The sequence below is a fragment of the Cicer arietinum genome, chromosome 6 (genome assembly GCF_000331145.2).
Source record: "Cicer arietinum cultivar CDC Frontier isolate Library 1 chromosome 6, Cicar.CDCFrontier_v2.0, whole genome shotgun sequence".
NCBI classification, from domain to species: Eukaryota; Viridiplantae; Streptophyta; class Magnoliopsida; order Fabales; family Fabaceae; genus Cicer; species Cicer arietinum.
In genome coordinates, this window is record NC_021165.2 from 21,859,445 (window position 1) to 21,884,340 (window position 24,896).

The 24,896-nt window shown below is 32.6% G+C and overlaps 3 protein-coding genes across 4 annotated transcripts in view; 1 reads left to right on the forward strand and 2 right to left on the reverse strand.

Annotated features, from left to right (window-relative positions):
- Window positions 1-3,805, forward strand: part of LOC101503645 (ENHANCER OF AG-4 protein 2) — a 13,880-nt gene extending 10,075 nt beyond the window's left edge. For both annotated transcript variants that reach the window (XM_004505749.4, XM_073369716.1), the window contains exons 11-13: window positions 1-20; window positions 1,201-1,400; window positions 3,371-3,805. The exon at window positions 1-20 is cut by the window's left edge and continues 68 nt beyond it. In XM_004505749.4, the coding sequence (XP_004505806.2) occupies window positions 1-20; window positions 1,201-1,285 (105 nt within the window). In that variant the 3' untranslated portion in view covers window positions 1,286-1,400; window positions 3,371-3,805. The remainder of the gene's footprint in view (window positions 21-1,200; window positions 1,401-3,370) is intronic.
- A 6,012-nt stretch (window positions 3,806-9,817) lies between these two features.
- On the reverse strand, window positions 9,818-13,193 carry LOC101499289 (peter Pan-like protein). Its single transcript, XM_004505654.4, has 7 exons — window positions 13,040-13,193; window positions 12,649-12,852; window positions 11,347-11,577; window positions 11,048-11,140; window positions 10,782-10,969; window positions 10,392-10,585; window positions 9,818-10,137 (listed from the first exon to the last, which is right to left on the reverse strand). The coding sequence occupies exons 1-7, from the start codon at window positions 13,040-13,042 to the stop codon at window positions 9,986-9,988; spliced, it is 1,065 nt and encodes a 354-aa protein (XP_004505711.1). The 5' UTR covers window positions 13,043-13,193; the 3' UTR covers window positions 9,818-9,985.
- A 6,401-nt stretch (window positions 13,194-19,594) lies between these two features.
- On the reverse strand, window positions 19,595-24,713 carry LOC101499606 (photosystem II stability/assembly factor HCF136, chloroplastic). The gene is given in 10 exon segments (XM_012717262.3): window positions 19,595-19,845; window positions 20,308-20,399; window positions 21,107-21,222; window positions 21,554-21,628; window positions 22,023-22,145; window positions 22,843-22,975; window positions 23,356-23,486; window positions 23,727-23,962; window positions 24,316-24,390; window positions 24,393-24,713. Coding segments are annotated over 9 exon segments (1,173 nt in total). The 5' UTR covers window positions 24,610-24,713; the 3' UTR covers window positions 19,595-19,845; window positions 20,308-20,332.
- Window positions 24,714-24,896: the final 183 nt, after the last annotated feature.

The following is a 24,896-nucleotide window of genomic DNA, read 5'->3' on the forward strand; positions in this document are numbered from 1 at the left end:
TGGAGTCTTATTAAAATTAAGTATGTTTTTTCTCTTCTCATTTTGGATGTTTTAACTTTTCACAGTAATGTTTTAACTTTTAACTCTTGCTGTACTATAAGTTACAAAGTGATTGTTATTTTACTTTTTGCCTAAATCTTGTTGATCATGTTTCGTAAGTTTTACTATAATCTCCTAAGACACCCCCAAACATAAAAGAAGTCAATATATCTTGTGAACATAAAAACATGCTAAACTTATTCATTTGGAAGATTAGTTAGGAGGGTAGAATTATCCTTTTTTAAATGAAATCATGTGGTGAAAATTTGCCAACTGCTGAAGAACTTTGTGAGTTTTCTTTTAAAGCATTTTCCGGGTCTGTGTGTACTTGGACAGCTTTTGATATGTATGTATGACTGGAGGATATTTTGGATAAATCTCATTCTTTCCTATACTGTTTCCCCCGTTCAAGTAACTTCTGTAATCAAAAAAGGAGGAAAAAAAAGAACACCAAAATGAATACTTTATGTAGCACTTGTATATCACCTGGCAATATGACTTGTGAACATTTTATTTTAAAAATTACGGTCTTCTTGCTTATTAGGACATTTAAAATAATTTATACTTTGGAAATTTTTTACTTCATCTTCTATGGAGAAAAACCCATGGTCTTCTAGTAGAGTGTAAAAAGTTGGGGCAATCCTCATTTTATAAGCTTTTGTAAGGTTGAGTTAGATTCAAAATCTAATATGGTATTAGAGCTTATCTTAGATCTGTTGTTAGGCCACTTGTATTGTTCATATACCAGGCCCAATATCCCAAGGCGTGAGAAGGATTTATTGGAAATAAATCCTAACCCGATATGGCCACATTACTTAGATATATGACCTAAATAAAGCATACAAAGTTTTGGAACCCCTCATGTTACATGCCTGCTTTTGTGAGGCATAATTGAAGGCCTGCAAAAATGAAAACTTAAGGATATTAGTCATTCTGTTCGTGACAGTAGGAAGCCCTTTCATGGAGCAAGTTCTAACTTACGTAGGTTAATTCTTTACACGGCGACAATTGATTTTGATTATAATATCATCTTGTATAGGAATTAATTTCTTTTAAAATAAACGGCTTAATACTTTAATGTTGTTCTACTTAATACTTTAATTTTGTTTGATGTTCTTTTTTCGCTTAAATATTGATATATGACTGCTTGTTACCTTTCAGTGTTGCTGGTGGTGTCAACACGCACGACTATATATTGTACCACAAAGTTAGATTTGTCTGTGTAGTACATACAACTTACCTGTGAAGAAAATTTTGAAAACTTGTGGAGGCTTTTGGCAGGATTGTGTATATTGTATTTTTTCCTGACAATGTATCCCAGGAACATTTGCTTCCAAGTTTAGGCCCATGTTTCTGACTTGGTTAGTTTATCTGTTTCCCATACCTTGTAATTATTACATAATGTCCGTACAGAAATCTGTTTCAAAGATTTAATTTTAACTAATAATAGATGAATTTTAATTTTATTGGTTAGGTTTTTTAGTTCAAATTTTATTTTCCATATATGTCGGTTGCACTTTCATAGTAAATCTCTAAGTGTTGTTGATGGCAGAAAGGCCAAAAATCTGCTATTGCAGCCTATGGCGCCCCCATGGCAAGTGTCCCTTCATAAATTTCTAATGGCGGTTGTCAAAACACAACCACACCATTCCACCATGGCCGCTACTTAACAACACTGTTATCTATATCTAGGTAGCTGGTCAATTGCGCTGGTTCATGGCCGCTACTTAACAACACTGTTATCTAAAGCACGAAAGCGGCCGTTCTTGCCATGTTTGGGGATCACGCTCGGATTGCGTGTTTCTAATGGCCCAGAAAATGTGATTTTCAGGAAAAACCAAGATTGCCCTTAAATTTTAAAAACTTATGGGTGTATTTTAGGATTTTCGATCTTAACCTTAATTCCATTGTTCGTCTCTCTCCTTTGAACACTCCCTTCCACTCAGTTTTTTGCAAACACTCCCTCCTTTCCTGCAAGAATTGTTTTTTGGAATATATTGTCCAAGGTTTAAGCTTTACATGATTCCTGTGGTTGTGGACTACAGCTAAAAAAATCAATATTATCAAGTATCAACTGCAAATTTATGGCATTTTAGCTTTGGTTTTTGAATTTAGTAGGAAATGGTCATTTTATCAAATTTTCAATATTTCTTTATTACTTTGACGTATTCATAATTTTGTGTCCGGAGGTGAGAATCGTTAAATATATGTTTTTTTCCACTTCTCTATGAGATGACATTGTATTTAGGTGTATGAAATATATTTGTGCTTTCAAAATTTGAGTGCCTGATAAATGTGAGATTTGTTTACATTTTACTGATTTTTTAACTGTTAACTTTCATATTAACAAAGCACTATCTTTGATTGTGCTATTTCTCTTATTCAAGGACTATTTATATGTAATTATGATATTGGATGGTTAACATGAGTCGTTGTTTGAGTTTTTTGGATCAACTGTTAAAGTTGGAGTTCATGTCAACTCTATATTATTGAAGGCTTTTATTGCCTTTTATCCTCTATATCTTGTTGAAAGCACCATTTCATTGCACCATTCTTTGGTAGTTTTAAGTTGCAATGTGATTGCAACTAAACCGCATAGTAAATTTTAAAAGTATCAACATAGAGTAAGAAAGTAGCAGGCAAATGTTGACAGATGTAAAATTTTGGGAAAGAAGATGGTGCAAATTGTAAGTTTATTTTTTCTCAGTTCTCCCATCCAATCTTTGTTATTGGACAAGGGCCTCTAATATCTCTTGGAATGTTTTGGGAATTTTTGTGACAAAGATAGAGACAAATGATTTATAATACCTTGAATCATGACTTGATTTTCTTATCTTCTTCCGACATTTAGATAAGATAATTTAAGTGCTTTTTTCAATTTTTTGGGATATTTTCATGTAAGTTCAGTTTTCCGTTTTTAATTCGTTTTTCTAATTGACATGACTTCCTTCTTGGATATCCCATACGGAAATTCAAATTCCTCGTAAGCTCAAACCCTCTGATTTATGTGGAAATGCACATTGTTGAAAATCTGTACCTCATAGGTTAATCATTTTTTTTATTATGTATTTGAGGATATTTTGTCCTCTCCGTGTGTTTCCTTTCTTTTCGACATTCTTTTATCTGCTTTCTGTAAAAGCATGGATTAGAATAATGTTGATAGAGACACTGTTTAACATCTGATATGAGGAATTCTGGATTCCAGGGGAACAGAGTTACTGAAGTGATTACATAATTGCTTTTTGGGGGTACAGGCATATATAAAGATTTGTTTTTTTGTTAACCTTTCTATATTGATGAAGAGGAATTCTGAATCACTTGACGGTTTCAGGTTTTGGCAACACAAGATAAGATGCCGGTTGCTTACTTAGGCTTTGAATGGTATAACTGAAAGAATAAGGCAAACTTCATCACATAGAAAGAGTGCTGATAATTGAGGTAAATAGTCATCCGATTTCAGAACGGACAACGCTTTTGTTACTGATTCAATTAATATGCAAGGGCACCTATACATAATGTATCAAGAACTCCGGTAACTTTTTTTTCTATAGAAATATTTATTGTACAGTACAATGTCTAGGTTGCTTTCCTGTACTGTATAACACACGCATCTCCCCATGCAGTTAGAATTCTTTCAAAAGAAAGCAGAAATAGGAATGTTTTAGCTACATAAATCTTCTCTGGTTTTTGCCGCATGGTTATTGGTGACTTGTCATGAAAGCTAAGGCATAATCAGTCATCATAGTAATCTTGTCATGTGTTTTTATCCTTGCTCATTATACTGTTAGTATCTGCTTTTCCGTCTCTCAAGGTTTGAAGAGGTTCAATATATTTGGATTTTACTACACTAGAGAAAGCTTGATGATTGGAGAACATAGATGTTGTACATGAAATTATTTGTCCTGGTATGGGAGGCCACTGGATAAATAGGCTGACAGATATTATAGACGGCAGTAACAGTTTTGGAAGATTAGGGCCTGTTTACTTGGCTTTTTTTTATGTTTTCATTTCCACTGAAACTAAAAAGCATTAGAAAAAACAAGAATCAATATTTCTCTCACCATTTTCTTTTACAATTTTTGAAAGCCAAACTAATATTTCTAGAAATTTTGAAAATGTCAAAACAATGTTTACATTATTTCCGTAAATGCATTCTTCTAGCAAGCTTTTCACCTTCTCTTGTCACAGTGGAGTCTTTGATATTGTTGCTTGCAATTTAAATGAATTCAGATTTTTGGAAATGAAAGTTTTAGATATTTTTCGAAAGTAAACAGGCCCTAAGATATTCACTATTGCTAAATTCCTAAAACCCTTGTGTTGGCGGAGTTTATTTCTGACGGTTTTGTGTTTGTGTGAGATTTTGTTATGAATAGTCAATGATGTCATACATATGAAACACCATGAAACACCATACGGGCCATTTTCTAGATCACCAAATTGACCAATTGTCTGTTGACCTCACTGTCTCCAATTGATGGATTCAGCGGTACATACTTGCTCTAGATATTTATAATTGCTCGGGATTTGGTCTTTCTGACTACATTCGAGATTATTTATATTGATCTTTATACTACTAGTTTATATTGATTAAAAAAATTACTACTAGTTTATAAAGGGAAAGAATTGACTGTCGCATATTTTGGAATGTCATATATAGTATGCGTTAAGTTTGTAGTTCAATCAGCATAATGCTCCTACCGACCCACCTAAACCAAAATTCTGATACAACAAGGTGTTGTATGATATACATATTTTGGGCTTGATTTGTGCTCATTTTGCAAAGGAATTCTGCATATTATATATCATATACTAATACTAGTAGTGTTGTCTAAATTGATTCGACAATAGGCATCTTTGTTTTTGTATGTTTTTGGCATGTTTTGGGGTGTACGAGTTGTTGCCTAAGCATACTGTAGATGGTTATGTTTCTCATTCTCTTATAATCCGTTCTTTCGTGTATTCTTGTGTCCCTCCCTCTATATCAATCATTGGCTTCATTGTTAGTTATTTCCTTTCATTGATTCTGAATTTTTAGTATGACGTTTTTTTGGAGATTTTTTGTTGATATTTTTCTTTCCATAGGAGGCTATTATTTCAGTATGTGCTTTCACAATGATTCAAAGCCGTAGCAGTTTTCCGTGTTTGATGTAGTACTGTGAAAATTTCTTTTTAGATCCCCTAATTCGTCTAATCTGGAATATCTCTTTGAACTAGTATTGCATAAAATTATTCATAATCAGATTAAAGCACAATGGAATTATGGGCATGGGGGGCCAAATACCTAAATCATACGGCAGTCAAATTAATTAGTTAATTCAATTCCAATTAGGTTGTGGATTGGAAACTCTAAATGTTTTAAATTGTTTTCTGGGCAGTTACTATCTATAATTTTATTTTGAAGTTAATATTAAAATATCCACTGTCATCTCATTAATAACTTAGGGTATGTGTTAAGCATTAGCAAAACATGCATGTAAAGGATTTGTTTAAGTGGTTGTGAGAAGAATTTGTGATAAAGAAGAGTTTGGTGGATGCATTTAATAAGAAGTGAGGAGTTTATAATATGTGCACTTAGATGGCCATGAAGAAATATACATTAAAATGAATTGAAATTTTCAGGTTATTTTTGTCAAATTTAAGAGGGATTTTTTTTTTTTTGCAAAGGAAATTTAAGAGAGATATATTATTTCATTTTGCATTTTTATGGTGAAAGATGGTTTCGTTTGATGATAAATGATTGTAATTTAGGCAATGAAATAGTTCAGATGTCATAAATTATATTATTGATTTAATTTTATAATTACGTTCTATAAGTTTTACCTGTGACTATTATTTCCAAAACACCTAGAGAAACTTTGCATCTCTAACAGGATATAGTTTGAACTTTGAATTTGAAAGAGACTCTTCACATTGTTGGGAAGGTTTTTGAGGATGCTTGGCAACATAACATTGTGTAATGATTTTTAGGCTGGGATTGGGACCCTAAATGCAAGACCAAGAATGGCGGAACTTCTATCTACTTCAACATTTATGGTATTATGTGTATGTTTAAATCTATTTTTGCATTCTATGCCGAAATAAGTTTTTTCTATGGTAGAAATAAGTTTTTTCTATAGTAGTAATAAATTAAATTAGTTCTCAAATTTGCTTTCTTTTAAAAATAATAATATTAACCAATGAATGCGCAAAATTATAAGATAATGATATCTCTCTTTATAAATTCATTTTGGAATTATATTTATTTGATATAAGACATGAATTTTTCCAATAAATTATTATTTTTGTATTTTTGATTTTGTAGGTTACATAATAGTTTCTCCAGCTTATTGTGGGTTATCTTACTCGGGAAATTTTCATATGATTACTTACTGGGAAAAAAAAAACTAAATCAATTGTCACTATTCTCATCCACTGTCGTTATATTTAATACTTGAGACCTGTTTTTTAATGTATATGTTTTGAAAGGATTTCTTAAGATTTTGAGAGTTTTTTTCTCTCATCTTTACAAAGAACATCAAGGAGAAGACAAATGCAAGAGTTTCAAAAGCAATCAATCTACACTTGATCATGTTAAGACAAAATCTCAAATTAAAGTTTTGATGAAAATAAACAAAGGTTAATTAAGAATTTTAATTATGATTCTAAAGTGTTATGATAATTTAACTTGGCTTTTAAATGAATTAATTCTGTAAAGATAGGAATCAAGCAAAACAAAGAAATTAGATAAAAACTGAACACATAAAGAAACAAAAACATTCTGGATAAAAAGGAGACTGTTCTCCATGATCAAGACTGATCATCACAATTTCAAGATCAATCAATCTCCATTAGTTCAAAGATTATGCCTCTGAATTTTATACTAAGGTTATCAGTACTTGGCAAGGAACAAGTGAGACCCATTTCATTTAAAAAAGGCATTCAAATCACTAAAAGAATAGGTCTTGAATAAAACTAGTCAAAATAAGTCCGAACCTTCTTCAACCAAAATGTCAAGGAAGTTAATCAATCTTGATCTTTACAAGACATCAGGAAGTCATCCAGAATTATCAAAACTGAACCTCCAGATTGATCATCAATCTCCAGAAAGTTCAATAATTGACAGTTTAGATTGATAATCAATTTCCGTTTCTGCAGAAAGTGTAGTATCTATCTCCTTAATTCTGCAGAAGCTTATTATCATTTTCCAAATTGTTTTGGACATAATCAAGTCTCCAGATCGAAGATATAACATCAACAACTACATATGAAACATAAAGGATCATTAATCACCAAGGAAATCTGATCAAGAACGAATAAATCAGTCCAGTCGAACAATTTTCAGAAATGTTCAAATGATGGATTATTTTTATTCATATATATTGATTTTGGTCAAAAATGACAGAGCACTACCAAAAACTATTTTGACCATTATTAAATGCTTTAAAACGGCTATAAAAGAAAGACCAATGCTCTAGGAAATGGTAGAAGTTCAAGTGTTATCAAGTCATTCACATTCACGTACTAGGATACATCTTTGTGTAGTATACTTTCTCTTATCTTTTTATATATTAAACTTGATTGATTAACTGAGTAAAAACATAAACTGAATTTCTGTTTTTTAAGCTAACCAAGAACGTTCTCCGTTTTCTAGTAAAAACCAAGAACGTTCTTCGTTTTCTGTTTTCTTAACCAAGATCATTCTTGAGTTAAATCTTTAGACTTTTTCAGGATTTTTTAAATAGGAACATTTACAATTCAAACTCCTCTTCCTTGTAAATCGGCATTACTACTTGAGATCATTCATACTCAAGTAGAAAAACTTTTCTCTCAAGTAAAATTCTAGCTCTCTCATTATATTCATGGATCATTTTACAGAGTTCTTGCTGATTATCAATCTCAAACAAGTGTTGAGAAGTTTTTAGATCCTAAACACTTTTATCATACACATCATTTGTAACTCAAGTTTATCTTTTAAGTTAGATTGAGTGTGTTGCAAAAATCCTTTTATTTATTGAAAGGTACTTGTAAAAATCATTTTTTGAGTGAAAGGTTACTATAAAAATTTCTTTCAGGGTTGAAAGGTGAAAGTTGTAATTGATCAAGTGTGATCAAGAAAGAAAGTGAAAAACATAACGTTCTAGTGCTAAGTACATTAGTGGAAAATCTCACAAATTGTGAGAACTAGACGTAGCCCCTATTGGGTTAAGTAAGATACATTCTTATGTGATTTTCTTATCCTTATCTATATTTATTTTTCATTCACTAATCATATATCACTTACAACTAATTTATTTTATTTACTTCTAGCATATCCAAAATATTCTGCACATTATGTTTCAACCAAGATTGATCTTAAGTTAATTTAAATTAAGTATAGAAGTTAAGATTTTAAAAAAGGAATCACAATTCAAACTTTCTTCCTTATGATTGATATTGCTACTTCAAACTCAACACCATTCTTTGCTTCAATAGAAACATTAAGTGACTTCTTTATATATATCAAATAAATTATGTGTTCGCTAATATTTTTTAAATATACGATTTATTTATTTATTTAAGAGATAATAAATCCCACCATAATTAACTTACACAACGGTGAAGTCCCGGATTTGACAAGACGTTCAATCTAACACTATTAACATTTGTCAGTTGAGTTAAGACTTAAGGACTCTAAAAACACGATTTTGACATTACTTAATGGAGTAAACATTTGTTTTCATCCTTGAAAGTGACATGCGGTGTTATAATAGACTCTAAAAGAAACAAAAATTTCGTCAACATTTTTTTTCAATTTTTTGTTTGTTTTGATTAGTTGTTAAATTTTTTCCATATGACACTTATGTGGCAAGAAAGATGACATTTATTCCATCCAGTTTGATATCCATGGTGGCAAAGAACCAAACGACATTTAATAAAGACACACCGTCTTCTTGGTGGCTTTAAAAAACAGAGTCTCCCCCTTCAAAGACTCAACCAAAGACTCCTTCACCTTCCTTCAAAAACACCCTCAACCTCAACAACAACAATCATGGGTTAAATGTTTCACTCAACTTTAACTTCTAATCCAACTTCATTGATAACCTCATTTCTAATATTAATAATCATTATCATTCATTTCCCTAGTGATGGAAAGGAACCAGTGGAATAAAATTGTTAAATGTTTCATTATTATTGTTTTTATTTGGATAGATTCAAATTAATTGGAATAAAATGAAATATGATAAAATAAAAAAAAATAAAAACAAAATAACATCATTAAATTTCATTATCACAAAATATGTCACTTTAAGAATATAACAATAAGAGTAAGAGTTAAGATTATTACTTTTTGAAAGACATTTAGAAGATGATATATTTTAATAATTGACATTTTAGTCCATGTCAACAAGAAATTCAAATTAGTTTGAATACATGTCAACCCTAATCCCACATGAATGAAAATAGAGTGACATAAATAACTAACAAAATATTAATTCAAATATTTATTAATATTATCATTTCTTTGTGATAACACATTTCTTTTGTGATAACGCATGTCACTAAAATGAATGTTTACTTAATATATATAGGGTAGAGACATAAATAACTAACAAAATATTAATTCAAATATTTAATAATATTATCGCATCTCACTAAAAATGAATGTTTACTTAATATATATAGGGCAGAGGTGTTTGTGGTTTATATCTTTATATTTATATTTTTTGTTTTATTCAAGGTTGATAGTGGTCCTGTCAAATAAAACCATCCTACTAGATTTTTATGGCTTTTAAATTATATTGGTAACTGCACAACATAGTTAAATTTTGGTAGAAAAGAAAAGTCATTTAATCTTATATAATTTGCTTACTCAAAATTTGTATAATTTAACAAGAACAAACAAATTTAATGCAACACCGGTGAATAACAGAAAACTTTCCAGTGGTACTCTTTCATTTTCCTAGCATTATGGATTGCCACTATTTTCCTAATCGAGCTCTTCATCATCTTGATCATCATCGTCGCCACCTTCTGAATCTTCTCCATCTTGATCATCATCGTCACCACCTTCTGAATCTTCATTGTTGTCGTCCTGCATCTTATCATCACTGTTTTCTTTGTCACCAGCTTTTCCTGAAGCTGGAAGAGGTAGAGCAATACAAATGTTAGCTAATAAATGGCTTAGCAATAAGAAATGTTAGCATCAAATACGTCTATGCAAAGAACATGTATTTCATTCATCATGCAATGACTTGGGAACTAAGAAATGGCTCAAACAAACTTACATATATATGCCTTTGAGACTGTAAAAGATAATTGTGGCATGATATTTCATAAATTTCTCAATGAAAATGAAGTAAAAGTACTTGAGGAAAAAGTATAGGATGATATACCGAATTCGCTGAAGAGGACTTCACCCGAACACAATCCCTTCTCAATCCTAACTAATTGAAGAGTCATCCTAGGACCAATCTCTTGAAGCCTGACAGCACTTTTTGTAGAAGCGCGGTTAACTCTACCAATATCACTAGACAACGTCACTGTTGCTGCTTCTTCATCTGCTTCACTTTCTGATCCATAGCCAGCCCTTAGAAATTACAAGTTCAAAAAGAAGCATTAGCCATTATTAATTATTTAATATAATAATTTTAGTTTGCTTCTGAATTATTGTTCTTTATATGATTTTAACTGCTACAGACATAGAAATAGGAATAACACAATAAGTCAGGAAACAGTTCAATAGAGAAAAATGAAAGCTTATGTAAATGAGCAAGTATCTTTACTTTGTGACAAAATCGCTCACGTCTTGAAGATTCTTTAGATCAGGAACCTGATGGCTTTGAACAAGTTTTCTAATTCTCCGTGAAACGCCTATAGGTTGTAATCTAATAGAATAATGCCGAAAATCAATGAGCTTAGTGTCTTTGTTGTAATTAAGCAACACAATCCTTTGGCAAGACGTCAGTTTAACCTGAAATATGTTGTAGCATTAGGAGATGGACTAGAATGTCAAGTAAGTCATTAATATGTTTGTGTCTGTAAAACTCACGGTTTTAACATCAATTGTCGGAAAAATATTCTGGAACATGTTAGTCGTAAGTCGTAGATGTAAATCTCCGCTAACAAATCCAGAAAGCACAATCTGGCAAGAAAACATAACAACATCAATCTTGGAAGAATAACAAAAGCATGCAATTTAACAATAAATGGTTACTATATAATACAAAGTAGACAATAACTATTAATGGTTACTATATAAATAATCCCTTTCTGACAAACATATGAAAAGTAACTCGATCTGACATTTTTTATCATCTAAATTTAAATAAGCATGAAGAAATGCTTTACCAATGCAGAATTTTTAAATAGATCCTTAGGGCAACGAGGATGCAATTGAGATTTGGCAATATCGGCTGCCAGTGCGTATTCTTGTATCTTAAATGTGAGAGTAGGTCCTTGTGGGGTAGTTGCAACCCTCAAGTAAGGTGAGGCTGCAGTTTTTGACAGTATGAGGAAATGTGTAACACCCATAGGTCCAGCAACATTCAGAAAGTCTCTCAGATTATTCCGTTTCTTTTCCTGCAAAATAGAAGACATGAAAATATATCAACACTAGCATATAAGCCACCAAGGCACATGTGATTGAAAAGGATCAAAAATGTGTATTATAATATGTAGTGTGAGTCCCTACAAAAATCAACTTCACTGTTTATTTATAAATAATCAAAATCCATCTTACTGTTAATCAACAAGTAGGCTGTATTGTTGGAAACGTTGAAGTTTTCAAAATTTAAGTGTCAAGAGGCAAATTCAAGATTTGCAATACATGTTTGATCACTACGTAAATTTAAACATGTTACATGCTACCATATTCAAATCTTAAACTCTGGTATAACAGTCAATTAACTTGCCCATTTAATTAATTTGTCTAGAAACTCACTCAATTAAACAAATTAGGAAACATTAAGGGTCCATTTGGATAAGTTTCTCAAGAAGCACATATGAAAAAAGAGATATTAAAAGAATTTTGTAATAAGTTTACAAGTACCTTTTGACAAGTGTAACTAAGAACCACAAACTTATTTTAATTGAGAAACTCTCATAAATCATAAACAAATCCAAACTAGGACTATGTTAAATTGACAAACAGACAATCTAAATAAACGTAACACATTGCCAATAGCCTCTCTCATTTATCTGAACAAAAATCCCTGATATCAATATAGCACTCTCATCATTCTCCAGACACAACACTGTATTTACAAAAGTTCATCAATCATTCCAAAGGTCTCCAAACACAATCAAATCATCCTATTCCAACTACAAGTTAGATTTGACGCAGGCGCATAAATAACCAAATTACTCATACCACCACAATAACATTCCATTGTCTATAGCACGACACTTCCAATTGAAGGCGTGTCCCCATGTCTCACACGGGTTGTGTCTAACAATGACGAACACGCTGATTACTTTCAATTAATTCATTTTCTCAAATTACAAATTATTACCAGTCTTGCTGTGCCAGTATCAATGCCTTATCTCCGGTGTTCGTTCATTATCCATAATTATATAACTGTAAACATGATATACACAGCATATCCAAAGAAAAACAATAAACATAAACAAACAAAAAAAAGGAATATCAACCTTGAGGCTAAGAGCAGTATATGGAAGCATCAACTTTCTAAGGTCCATCTGAAGCTGTTTAAGAGGAACAGGCAACTTCCCTCGTGAAAACACAAAACTTTTCGGTATCTTCTTTCCGGTAATAGGATCCACACTCAACTGTGCCTCTGGTTGCTTTTGATTCTTTATGATAACAGGCCTTCTAAAGGTATTTTTCTTCTTCCTCTGTTAATTAAACAACAACAAAAAACACACAAGTTCGGATTTTTGTTGTTCGGTTTGATGCAAAATAGAATAAAACCAATACCCAGAAATAAAAAATCGAAATTTGAAGATATATATAGACTAAACTAACAAAGGGGTGATAAGGATTGGATAGAGAAGAAGAGAGAGTGGTTGAGGTTAAGCTTACCATGGTTGTTTGAGGCGGAGATTCTGCTTTGTCTGCGAACTGTAACGGAGATTAATAACGGTGCCGGAGACGGAGAGAGACGACGGTGAGTTGACGGCAGAGTGAGAGAGCGCGAAATTGGTTTACGGCTGGTAGCGTTAGGTTTGGTTAGCATATAGCAGAGATAATGTGAAACATTTTAGGTATACCGGGTCGGCTCATATTTTTGGACTGGTACCCGACCCAAAAAAAGGTTGTAGAATATTTAACGGAGATATTTTTTTTTTTAAATGTATATTTTTGAAGTGAATTTAGAGGTGAAAAAAAAAATTCATTCAGTTTATGGAAAGTTAGCTCTTGTATCTCTAATTTATTACAAATTTAAAATTATCTTTTAAAAATTTCATTTACATGAACGGTAAAAAAAAATTACTTTAAAATTTCACTCTTTCAACCAAATTTTCAGTAGTTACATTTATATTACCGAAAATTTCAAATTTCTGATAGTTATAGGAAATTTCATAATTTTGAAATATCTGGTAGTTATATTTTTTTTACCGGAAATTTCAAAATTGAAATTTTCAGTAGTCATATTTTCTTTACCGAAATTTCAAAAATTCGGTATGTTATTAATTTTTTGTTTTTTGAAATAGGGATGGAAAAACACACAACCAATTTTTATAGATTTAACTGAAGCATTCACAACTGATCAAATTTTTGAGTCACGAGAAGCTGTTATATCATGGGCAAGAGAGGTCGACCGACAAAATCGAGTAGCAGCTATCATTACTCGATCTGACGTAGAGACCGAAAAGAGAGGAAGGAAGTCAAAATTAATTATTGGCTGTGATAGAGGTGGAAAATATAAGTCAAATAAAAACAACACAGGTACTTTAACTAAAAGGTGTGGTTGTCCGTTTAAACTTAGATCGGGACCATTGAAAAATGTTGAACGATGGATTATCAGTATAATGTGTGGACTTCACAACCATGAGTCAGTAGTTACTTTTGATAATAATACATTTATGGGACGCTTAAAAAAAGAAGATAAGAAACATGTTGACGAGCTGACAAAATATCACGTTGCACTGAGACACATCTTGTCATCTTTCAGAGATCGAGATACGGAGAATGTGACTAATATCTATCAAATTTACAAGCGACGAAGTACATACATGAAGAATTTGAAAGGACCTAGAACTGGTATGCAACATTTGTTGAAGTTACTTGAAGTTGAGAAGTATACTTGTTGGAGTGGGACTCATGGAGACTCCAACGTTGCGAGGGACATGTTTTGGACGCACCCAGATTCCATAATTTTGTTGAACATGTTATGTCTTGTATTGATCATGGATATCACGTACAAAACCAACAAGTATATGTTACCATTGTTTAAAATTCTTGGTGTAACTTCAACTGGGCTGACATTTAATGTTGCATTTGCTTATATGGATTCTGAACGTCAAGACAACTTTTGTTGGACATTGGAGAAGTTAAAAGAGTTGTTTGTTTCAAACACCTCATTTCTTCAGGTGATCGTGACTGACAGAGAACTTGCTTTAATGAATGCAATTGAAGTTGTATTTCCATCTTCAACAAATTTACTTTGTCAACTTCGTATTAACAAAAATGTTGGAGCCAAATGCAAACAATATATATTAAAAAAAAGATATGCATGAAGCCATTCTTGAGTTGTGGAGGAAAATTGTTTATTATTCTGAAGAGAAAGAGTACGAGGAACTTTTGCAAATGTTTGAACAAACATGTGTCGATAATTTTTTTTTTTACTACGTCAGAGACACATCTAGGAAATACTACGACTAATAGGTACGTCACTAAAACTTGCATGGTTTTGTTAATGAAAGTCATTGGGTTCAAGTTAAATTGAAATCTGCATGTCTGTTACCTCCACTTGTATGGCATTGGAAGAAGCACCATAGTGATGAGTCTACATCATGGACTATAGCTTATGTAGGACGTCTACAACATTATGGTTCATTATATTTAGAAAATATATCATATTATATGTCTTTGGCAGATGATTGACACTTTTGATTTATATGTTGTTTTCAATTGTAACAAGATTCATTTAATGTATATGTTTTCAATTATAACAAAAATCACTCACATAACTTTAAAATGTTTAAATAAACAAGCCAATAATAAAGCAAGACAATAAATAAGATAAATCAATAATAAAGCAATAAAGACACGCATAAAGATAAGTTTGAATAAGACACACATAAAAACAACAAAAATACAACTATAATACTACTAATAATCTTCTCATCTAGAAATGTGTAAAAGCTCCATCTAATAAGACACACATAAAAACAACAAAAATACAACTATAATACTACTAATAATATTCTCATCTAGAAATGTGTAAAAGTTTTATCTAATAAGACACACATCTCATCTTTAGGACCACCCATATGTAAATCTAAACTTTGTTGTATAAGACCACCCATTTCGTGACACCGCGCACACCTAGTATTGAGACCAGCATCATGACTAAGACCAGCATCATGACTAGGACCAATATCGGCATCAAAACTAAGACCAACACCAGCATCTGCAATAACGTAAGGGATCATCCGAGGATGAGATATCCTATAGTACCACTGAATGTATCCCTCAACACACTCATGTGGATATGCATCCAGATGCATTTTAGTATGAAGTGATCGTACAGAGTTCTTGTACATACTCCATTCAACATCAACATCATGTACAACGAGCATCGGTGGTGTAGGAGGGATGTGTTGAGTATACCCAAACTGCCGTATGCACATCTCTGGTAAATACAATACCATCTCGGAACACCAACGAATGTATCATGTAAACAACGACACAAACTGAAATCGTGTCATAGGGTTCTCATCGTAATTCGGCGTCCAAATAATATTAGTATCCCTCAAAGCATCCAACTTTGCTATGTAGTATGCAATGTTTCCAGATGTTTGTTTTGCAGTCCATCGAAACATCTGTGGCATTGAAGATATAGGCTCATTCATATCCTGTTTACAAATGTCAGGAAAATGCTCATAAATCTATGTATGTAAATAATTATAAAAAATACAAATAATTAAATATGAATCTTATCGTAATAATAATATAATAAGTATAACAAATATAATAGTACCTGAAATAGAGATAAATATCCTCCAATCTGCTTCGTTGCAGGTAGTCTACTATCTCTAAGATAGTCATATAAAACAACAAGCGCAATTGGTCCCCATGCCCATTTACCACAAATATCAAGGTCTTGAAACAGAAACAAATATTTTACAGATACAACGGTAAAACTTTTATCAGCTAGAATGGTACACCCTACCAAATGAAGTAGGTATGTCCTCAATGTACATTCATATCTTCCTTCACGAAGTTGCTTAAAAAATACAACTTTCAACCACTCAAAACTATATGAGGCACCTCTATTGGTCTTAGTTTCAGTTAAAGCTTCATCATAAGCAACTCCCAATAACTCAACATCAGCAGCAATTGTCAAATCTTCATTGACATTAGCAGGAGGTGTGAAAAACTCTCCATAACATGGGATGCTCAAAAGACTCCTAACATCGTCAAGAGTAATAGTCATTTCACCAAATGGCAGGTGAAATGAGCTAGTCTCTACGTGCCATCTCTCAGCAAACGCAGATATCTGATTACCGTCAATCATGTGCAAACTACATCTTCGCAGAGGACGTAATCCAAATATAGTAATCTAATGATATATCTTGAGCAGGTAATACATATATGATATCAATGAATTTGTCTTGTTTTTTTGCTATTTGAAACAACTTTTAAGGCACGTCTATCCTGTTTAATTAAAAATAACACACAATAACTTATAATCTAAATACACAATTATTTCATTAAAATCAACGTTGTAATAACCTAAAAATCAACTTACATTTATCCTAAAATCAGTTTTGTAATAACCTATACTACAAAAATATTAAAATACACATATTTTGCTATATTATAATATGTAATAAACTAAATTATTTACTAACATGTCCATTCCACACATTAATTACAATATGCTGCTCATAATCCTTAAGGACAGAAAAATCGTAATGACCTCCAGGAAATATAGGTTCTTCATGCTGCTGATGATGCTCGTGTTCAAACTGGTGCTGCTAATCATGTTCATCATCAAACACATGATCTTGCTGGTGCTGTTGATCCTCCTCTTCATCAAACACATGATTTTGCTCAAACTCATGCGCCTGCATTTCTTCTTTCTTCTTTTTTCAACTGCAGCTCTCCTATTTGATTGTGTAGGAGGTCGAACTCGAGAATGTTCAACGTCTTTTTGCTTCTCGGGTCCTCACTAAAAAAATTGAATGAAAAAAAATGTAAAAAATTATGTACAAAAATAAAAATAAATAAAACTGTACCGGAATTTTCAAATTTCCGATAATTATAAATCGATATTGGAAATTTCATTTTTGAAATTTTTGGGAGTACCACCCGAAAATTTGAAATTTTCGGTATTAAAAATACCTACCGGATATTTCAAATTTCGGATGGTACTTCCAGAAATTTCAAAAGTGAAATTTCCGGCATTGATAATGAAATTTACGCTAATTTTTTTTTATCAGTACACACTTTTTTGGAAATTTCAATTGTAGGGTATGAGTGATTTTTATTTTTTATTTTTATTGTTTTGTTAAAGGTAATTTGGGTATTTCACCCAAAAAATTAAATAGGGGGTATATGGTTAATTGGGGGTACAAAAGACAACTTTCAAATTTATATTCAGGTTGTGTGGATTGGATTAGGTTTGATTGGACGAATCTGATGGATTGATCAAATCCATTTACAACCCTAGTTGATAGAAGATGCAAAAATTAATCAAATCATAATAATATCACATTATATATATATATATATATATATATATATATATATATATATATATTTTTATAATAAACGAAAAAGAAACTATGAAATTAAACGAGGTAGACTAATACCTCTAGCATTATCTATAAAAGAGCGATCATTGTTAACAATCAAATCAACACATTGCATATTTATAGATATTATTAATTGAAATTTGCCAATGAAAGAGTTTAAAAATAATGCTAACAACACATTCTTTAATACATTTTTAATATACTCTTTATCATTAAAATTCACATAGATCTCCCCGAATTTATATAGAATCATATGATTTGGTAGAATCTATAATAATTTTAATCAATAAAAATAAACTAATGTGTATTACAGAATGTGTTGCTTGTGACTCATTGCACAAATCCTCAAAATAGCTGCTAGTCTTCAAACATGCTTATTTAAAAAATAAGTAAAATAACCAATGAGATATAAAATCTAAGTGTGACTACTCATGCATTTTCCGTATACTTTTTTCTCAATCTTCCCTTTAGCAAATTTGTAGAGAGGCAAACTGTGAAACGAAGCCTATCAATCTTAGGTCATTGTTTTGTTGGAATTTAATATGTCATGTGACCCTATTGTTGTGGTGGAGTTGTGTTACACCATTGGGGAAGGTGTCGTACTATAATTATATTGGAGTGGGCTTTTTACCTATTGTTGGTAAATCTTCACACCAGCCATTGCTCAACCAACAGTAAGTTCAGATCCTTTGAATCATAGGGCCATGATTCTTTTTAAATCAAAGCTGTAGGATGACATCTTATGGCACATGTACCGAGGAGAACGTCACTTTGGAGACAGGGTAGTTTGAGAGTTTTCATTATTGAAATAGAGAAGTGTATGTTTCTTGCTCTAAACGATGGCAAATATGCTCCCACACAACGAGTTATGATGAAACTTACTTCCTATATGAACAAGTTCTTCGTGGGTAAAGCAAGTGCATGGGGGAGATGGATGGCTAGTTGAAGATGTGAGTAAGGAGGGAGATTTCAAGTGATTAAGTGGGGTGTATTAGAAAAAAAAACTAAAAATTGATTTATGATAAAAATAATCATGCGATATTCAATCAAGACTATATTTTGCTTGAAGAGAATGTTGTGGAGGGCGGAGGGGTTATTTTAAATTGTATTAGTTGTTTAGTTGAATTTTTTTTAAAGAGCAAAATTTCTACCAAACCAATTTTAACTCTCCTCCAAAAATAGAGATTTAAAGGGGAGAGAATACTTATTTAATATTTAGACTTAAAATCTCCAAAATTTCATTTGTGGACTTTAAATTTTTTGAAAATTTTGCTATCTTAAAACTTACATTAGACAAAGATTGAGGTATTCAGTAACTTTTTCATGGTAGAAGAAAAGAAAGTAAATAGAAGTGGTTCTAGATGGCGTGAAGAAGGTGGAAAAAGGTGGGTGCCAGGGGTATTTAAAAACAAGGAGGGGAAAGGGTGCACTAGACAATAGGGAGAGGAAGTTGGGAATTTTACAATTATGTCCTTTTGGTGTATCCATGCACCACCACTTACATGTTACTTTATTCGGTCTTAAATATAAACAAAAAAATTCATTTGTTTGGTCCAAATTTTGCCCAAATACCTTTTTTTCCCTCTTATATTTAAGTCTAAAAGGAGTAAGTGATGCATGTCACAACTCTACCTATAAATGGCGCATGTACTAGTCGTTGAATCTATGCATTCGGCTTCTACATCTACATTACAACATATATGCAGCGTTTTGCATTTCCATGTAATAGTAGCGTGGCAATTACAATGTTAAATACATAAATTGACATAATATAGCTTGATTCATAGTGGTGAAGATTGCAAGACACCAAGGAATTGATTTGATCCAAGAGCTCTCTTCAGAGTAATGAATACTGAGCATGCATATTTAATCAGCTACAAAATTGCAATTGAGTTGACAAACCTGCAAAATATCATATTTCAATGAAAAACTAAAACCATAAAGATCACCTTAAATCAAAGTTTTAACTTGGACTTTCTTGCCACTTGGAATTTAATTGTATGAGAGGAATCCTGACCTTGTAATTCCGGTCCTTGTTAAAAACTATGCTTGCATTACATAAGTATCACCTTATTTTCATTTTGTTGTGTTTTCAAAGATTGTATGCGAAACATCGAAAATAAGTCTTCATTATTTTCACTGCTTTAGATACAAAATTTTTAAATAAGAAGCTGAATTGAAAAAGTTACAATTTTGCAATTAATAGTAAAAGTAAGAATTAAAAAAAAAAAAAACAGAATTTTTTTTCATTCTAAATCACATAACATTTATAAAACTAGACAAACAGTTAAATGATGTAGGTGAAATTACTAGTGACATTGAGAGATAGCTTATGTCAGCAAGAAACAGAAGACTATTATTTACCATGTTGAATTAAAGGCTTAAAGCTCTATCCAAGGTAGCGAAGCAAGACTCCATCATTTCCCAATACAAATCCCTTCTTGTCATCAATGAACCTGCAGCAAGTAGACCATTAAAAGATTCATCCATAAAAGTTTTACATACTCTAACCTTCATACAATCATACTTCTGTATACTTATTTTATGTTGTGGAAATTTTTTTATCCTGTGTAACAACATAACAGGTAGAGACCGTAGAGTATTATTTTCGATAATTGCATCAGATAGGCCTATGGTGCATGTTTTTAGGAGGGGAAAGAGGGAAAGGAAAGTAGTGTAGTACTGGGCCAAAAGAGCAAGGTATGTGTGTATAGAAAGAGAAAGGGACAAATGGCTGCAGGTGTGGAAGAAAGAGAAAAGGAGAGGGAAGGAGTAACAGAATGGACAACTGGCTGGTTAGGATTGGATTATGGTGCAGCAGGCTCAAAATCTAATGGTCCTTGCGGCTGCTGCACTATACAGTAGCTATAGGGGATCCAAATTCATCTCTGTAAAGAGAGATGAATTTGTATACAGACCCTATCTCCTCCAGTTTTACACAAATACACACTTTCTTACATTCTACTTTTGCTAATATTGGTTGGTTCTATTGGCATCTCTTGAATATAAGAAAGGAGTATCACTAAGACAGATGGAACAATAGAAGTGGAACGAAAGGAGTATCTCTTGGTTGGGACAAGAGCTCTTCCAAGTAAATTTGTGGTTTAAACTCATAAATAAGTACAATTATATAAAAGTGGAGTCTAGTAATAGTTATACTGACTTTACTGAGTATAAATTTGCAGCAATGTTGTCAGCAGCTTTGTCACGGATCCATGACTTGCCACCATTATTAGTTCTCAACAGAACACCGCTACCACCTGCTGCCCAAGCCTCCTCCTGTATGCGTAATTTTGCAAATTTTATATACAAGAGAAATGGTTTCCATGCTGTTCTCAAAATTTGAAACTAATATTATTGAAAGAACTGCAGAGTCAATAGTCATATTGCGGATGTTTTATTTATTCTAAGACTGAGACAGGAATGAATTGGTTAATTCAACAAAGCAGCAGCTTTATTTAGCACCAAGAAATTGAGGTTTATGTAAAAGTTTTGTAGTAACAGCAGCTTGGTCAATCATATTCATTTGTGTAACATCTACGAAAAACTTTTCCGACAAAAACAACATTTTCATCAATAAAGCAACTCTTTGAATGCAGTAAAACTTTACCGTTGAACGATAGCCCACATCAAGAATGCCGAACCCCCGGCTTTGAACAGGAACTTCCTCAAATTCTTCAGTTATCTGCAAAACAATAAAGTACCTTTTGTTTTCAAAACTATGCAACTAAATTTGGTGGAGACAAGCAAACCAAATGTGACAACACAAGGACAGAGAATGCAATAAAAAAAGATGTTTGAATAAAGACATTAACCCATTAACAAATAAGATAAGAGAGAATAAGTGAAGTAGTGTGTGAGTGTGCAATATAGAGATGGAAATGTCCAGGAGAAAAAGTGTGATAAAGTTATTAGTGAATGAAAGACATAAAATAAAAATTATCCAGAAAAACTTTGAAATGATGAAAAGGAAGACCACACACGAAAAAGAAGACTATCCAGAAGGAAAGGAGTGAAAAGGAAGACCACTAGTATCATATGGGTACACTATCTAGAATGATATTCTCAGAATTAACTACCCCTGTGCCCTTGCTGAGATAAAGACCGCCTCCACGGACAAGAAGCCACAAACCACCATCAGCTCTCCATCCCATGTTCTGGATTCTTCGGGCAACTGCTCTGTTATGTGGCTGCCAGTATGCCTGAAAATTAGATAAACGTGTAATTAAGCGTCGTCAGTGCAGACTAAACATCAGCCTACAATGACATCTATGGCTAAATGGAAAACTCATAATCTACACAAGCCAACTATTTGAGACATTAAGACATATATTCCAAGGACGGGCTAATGCATCATGATGGACCAAGGAAGAAAATACAAAGTTCAGCAGTAAAAAAGCAAAAGAGAGAATTTCTTATTATTTTGTCTGTTGATAGATTTTTTTCTCCAGGAGGTCTACCTATTTATGGCATCACCTGGATGAAATGAAAACAAACAAGGAAAAAAATAAATGTTTGGCTAAAGTTTTGGGTACAAGAAAATTCTTGGTGACGCATCCTGCAAAAGTTTAGTACATCTTGATTCCTAATCAATGAAGATTTAGTGTTAATACTCCTATGAAAATTTTCAATTATCAAACTTTTATGTTACTTATATTCCTGCACATTATAGATCACAGTTATAACTTTAGTAACAAATTTCATTAGTTTGGCAACTGCATATAATATATTGTAGCAGCCCATTATATAGGAACTGCAGCTTCAGATTTCCACATTGATAGGTTCATTTTAGGTGAATGCTTTAGCATAATCGAAATGCCAGGATAGGCATACCAAAAGTAAAACTACCAAGCAAATAGAATCAAAAGCAAATGCCATCACGAAGTAAGAGGCTCTCACCTGACCAGGCTCCCAGGTCAAGTAGAAGTTGCCACGACTTGAGACTGCAACATACCTTCCATCGGGAGATCGATTGACAGTATTGAAAGTTCCAGTATAATAGCTTGCACCACTAATACCACTAGAAACTGTTCTGAAGAGGCAACATAGCTAGATAAATGTCTTGATGTAGAAAACCAAAATAAAATATTTGCAGTATAGAAAATGTGAAAGATGACACAGAGAAAGACATTTTGAAGCATATAAATAAAAAGTTGATTTTGTTCAATAATAGCATCACAAAAAACCATCCTACTTCCAAATTAATTAATGCTAGACTTTTCATATAGCTAATCAATCTCGAGCAAAGAAAAGAGTTCTCTTCAATCAGAGAGTTGGCTTAGTTCACTTCCTAATTTGCAAGAGTTGCATTCCTTAAATAGCATTATTATGCATCCATCTATACGCCTATATCATGCCTTCTCAGACAGTTACGTCAAATGAAGTTTTGCTTCTTGTCTCTCAGAAACTCACCTATTAAGAGTAGCTGACACCGATTCCTGAACAGCAGCCCTCCAATTGTATCCTCTGTTTGAGGTAACATATATAGCACCTTCATCAGTCACCATCTCTGCACCCTTCTCACCAGTTGCCTTTATGTATACCTGCAGATTTAACAACTTAAGTGAGCATTTGAAGAATGTGATTTTGAATAGAATTAATGCTGTAAAATTGAATTGATTAATGTGATTTATGTTTAGATTTTTTTAATCTTAAAGCAAGTTTGATGCAAAAATTAGTGTCAATTTTCCAACCCAACGCAAAAGCTACGTACCACCACTACTAATGATAGTTATACTAATATTATTAGAAACAAGCATTGATGTTGGACGGTGCATGCATACCATATCCCCAGGAAGTTCAGCACTGAGTGGTATCCTTTCCCAACTATCTCCAGCATCAGAAGTGTACAACAGAATTGCAGGTTTTCCCACTATCCATCCTTCTTTCCCTTTAAAGCTGATAGAATTAAACCTATAGTTAAAATCTTCATCTTCTGCGGATGGTATAGAACGTGGTGCCCAAGTGTTTCCTCCATCTTTAGTCTCTAAAAGCGTTTGCCTCGTCCCCAGAAGAAAACCTACCACACCAACAAACACCATTTCCATTTCACAATACAAATCCAAACAATTGAAACAAACTAATTACACGAGCATTTCATACTTGTGAGACCATTTGTGAGAGTTAAAGAAAACAACTTATGACATGTCTCTAAACTTTTTTCAGCTTATTTCCATAAACTCCCCACAATAACTTAAGAAAACAACTTAAACTTATATGAAAGCAATTTGAATTTATTTATATCGTATGTTATAGAAATATTAAGTGAGAATAATCAAACACATAATGTATAATAACAAAAATCACGTTTAAGTGAAAAATCAATTATCAACTTATACAAAACACAAAGTAAGAGAATGAAATTATGATTACCATGGTTGGGATCGTCAGGGACAAAAGCGATGTCGAGAAGAACAACACCGGGATCGATAGGTAGGTAAACTCTCAATCAGAAAGAGTTTCTTCGGATTTGGCCAATTGAGAAGGAACAAGCACCGAAATTGCTGTGGTTTCCGCGATGAACTGTCTTCTGGTTCTGGAGAGTTCGAGAGAAGCTTTAACGACGAAGCTTCGAGTTCGAGAATGAAGAACTGATTTAGAAGGTAGTTGAGGTAACGGTTTGCAGAAAGTGGATGAGTCGGTGAATGTGAATTGCAGAGTCGCCATTGGAACGAACTCGCTTTATTCCGCTTCCGTTTCTGTGTGTGTGTATCTCTCTCTATCTATCTATCTTTGCCTTATCCAAAATACACAATAACGCCTTCGCGGGTGATTTCACTTCATCAGATTGAGTGGATCATAAACTTCCAACCATTTCAGTATTATTTATTTTTAATATTTAGAATATTTGGTGCTTACAGTTTACTGCATTAATAGTACAACTTACTACGTCATATAGTATCTATCTAATTAAAAAAAAAAATCCATTTCCAAAATCATCATTCCTTTACAAA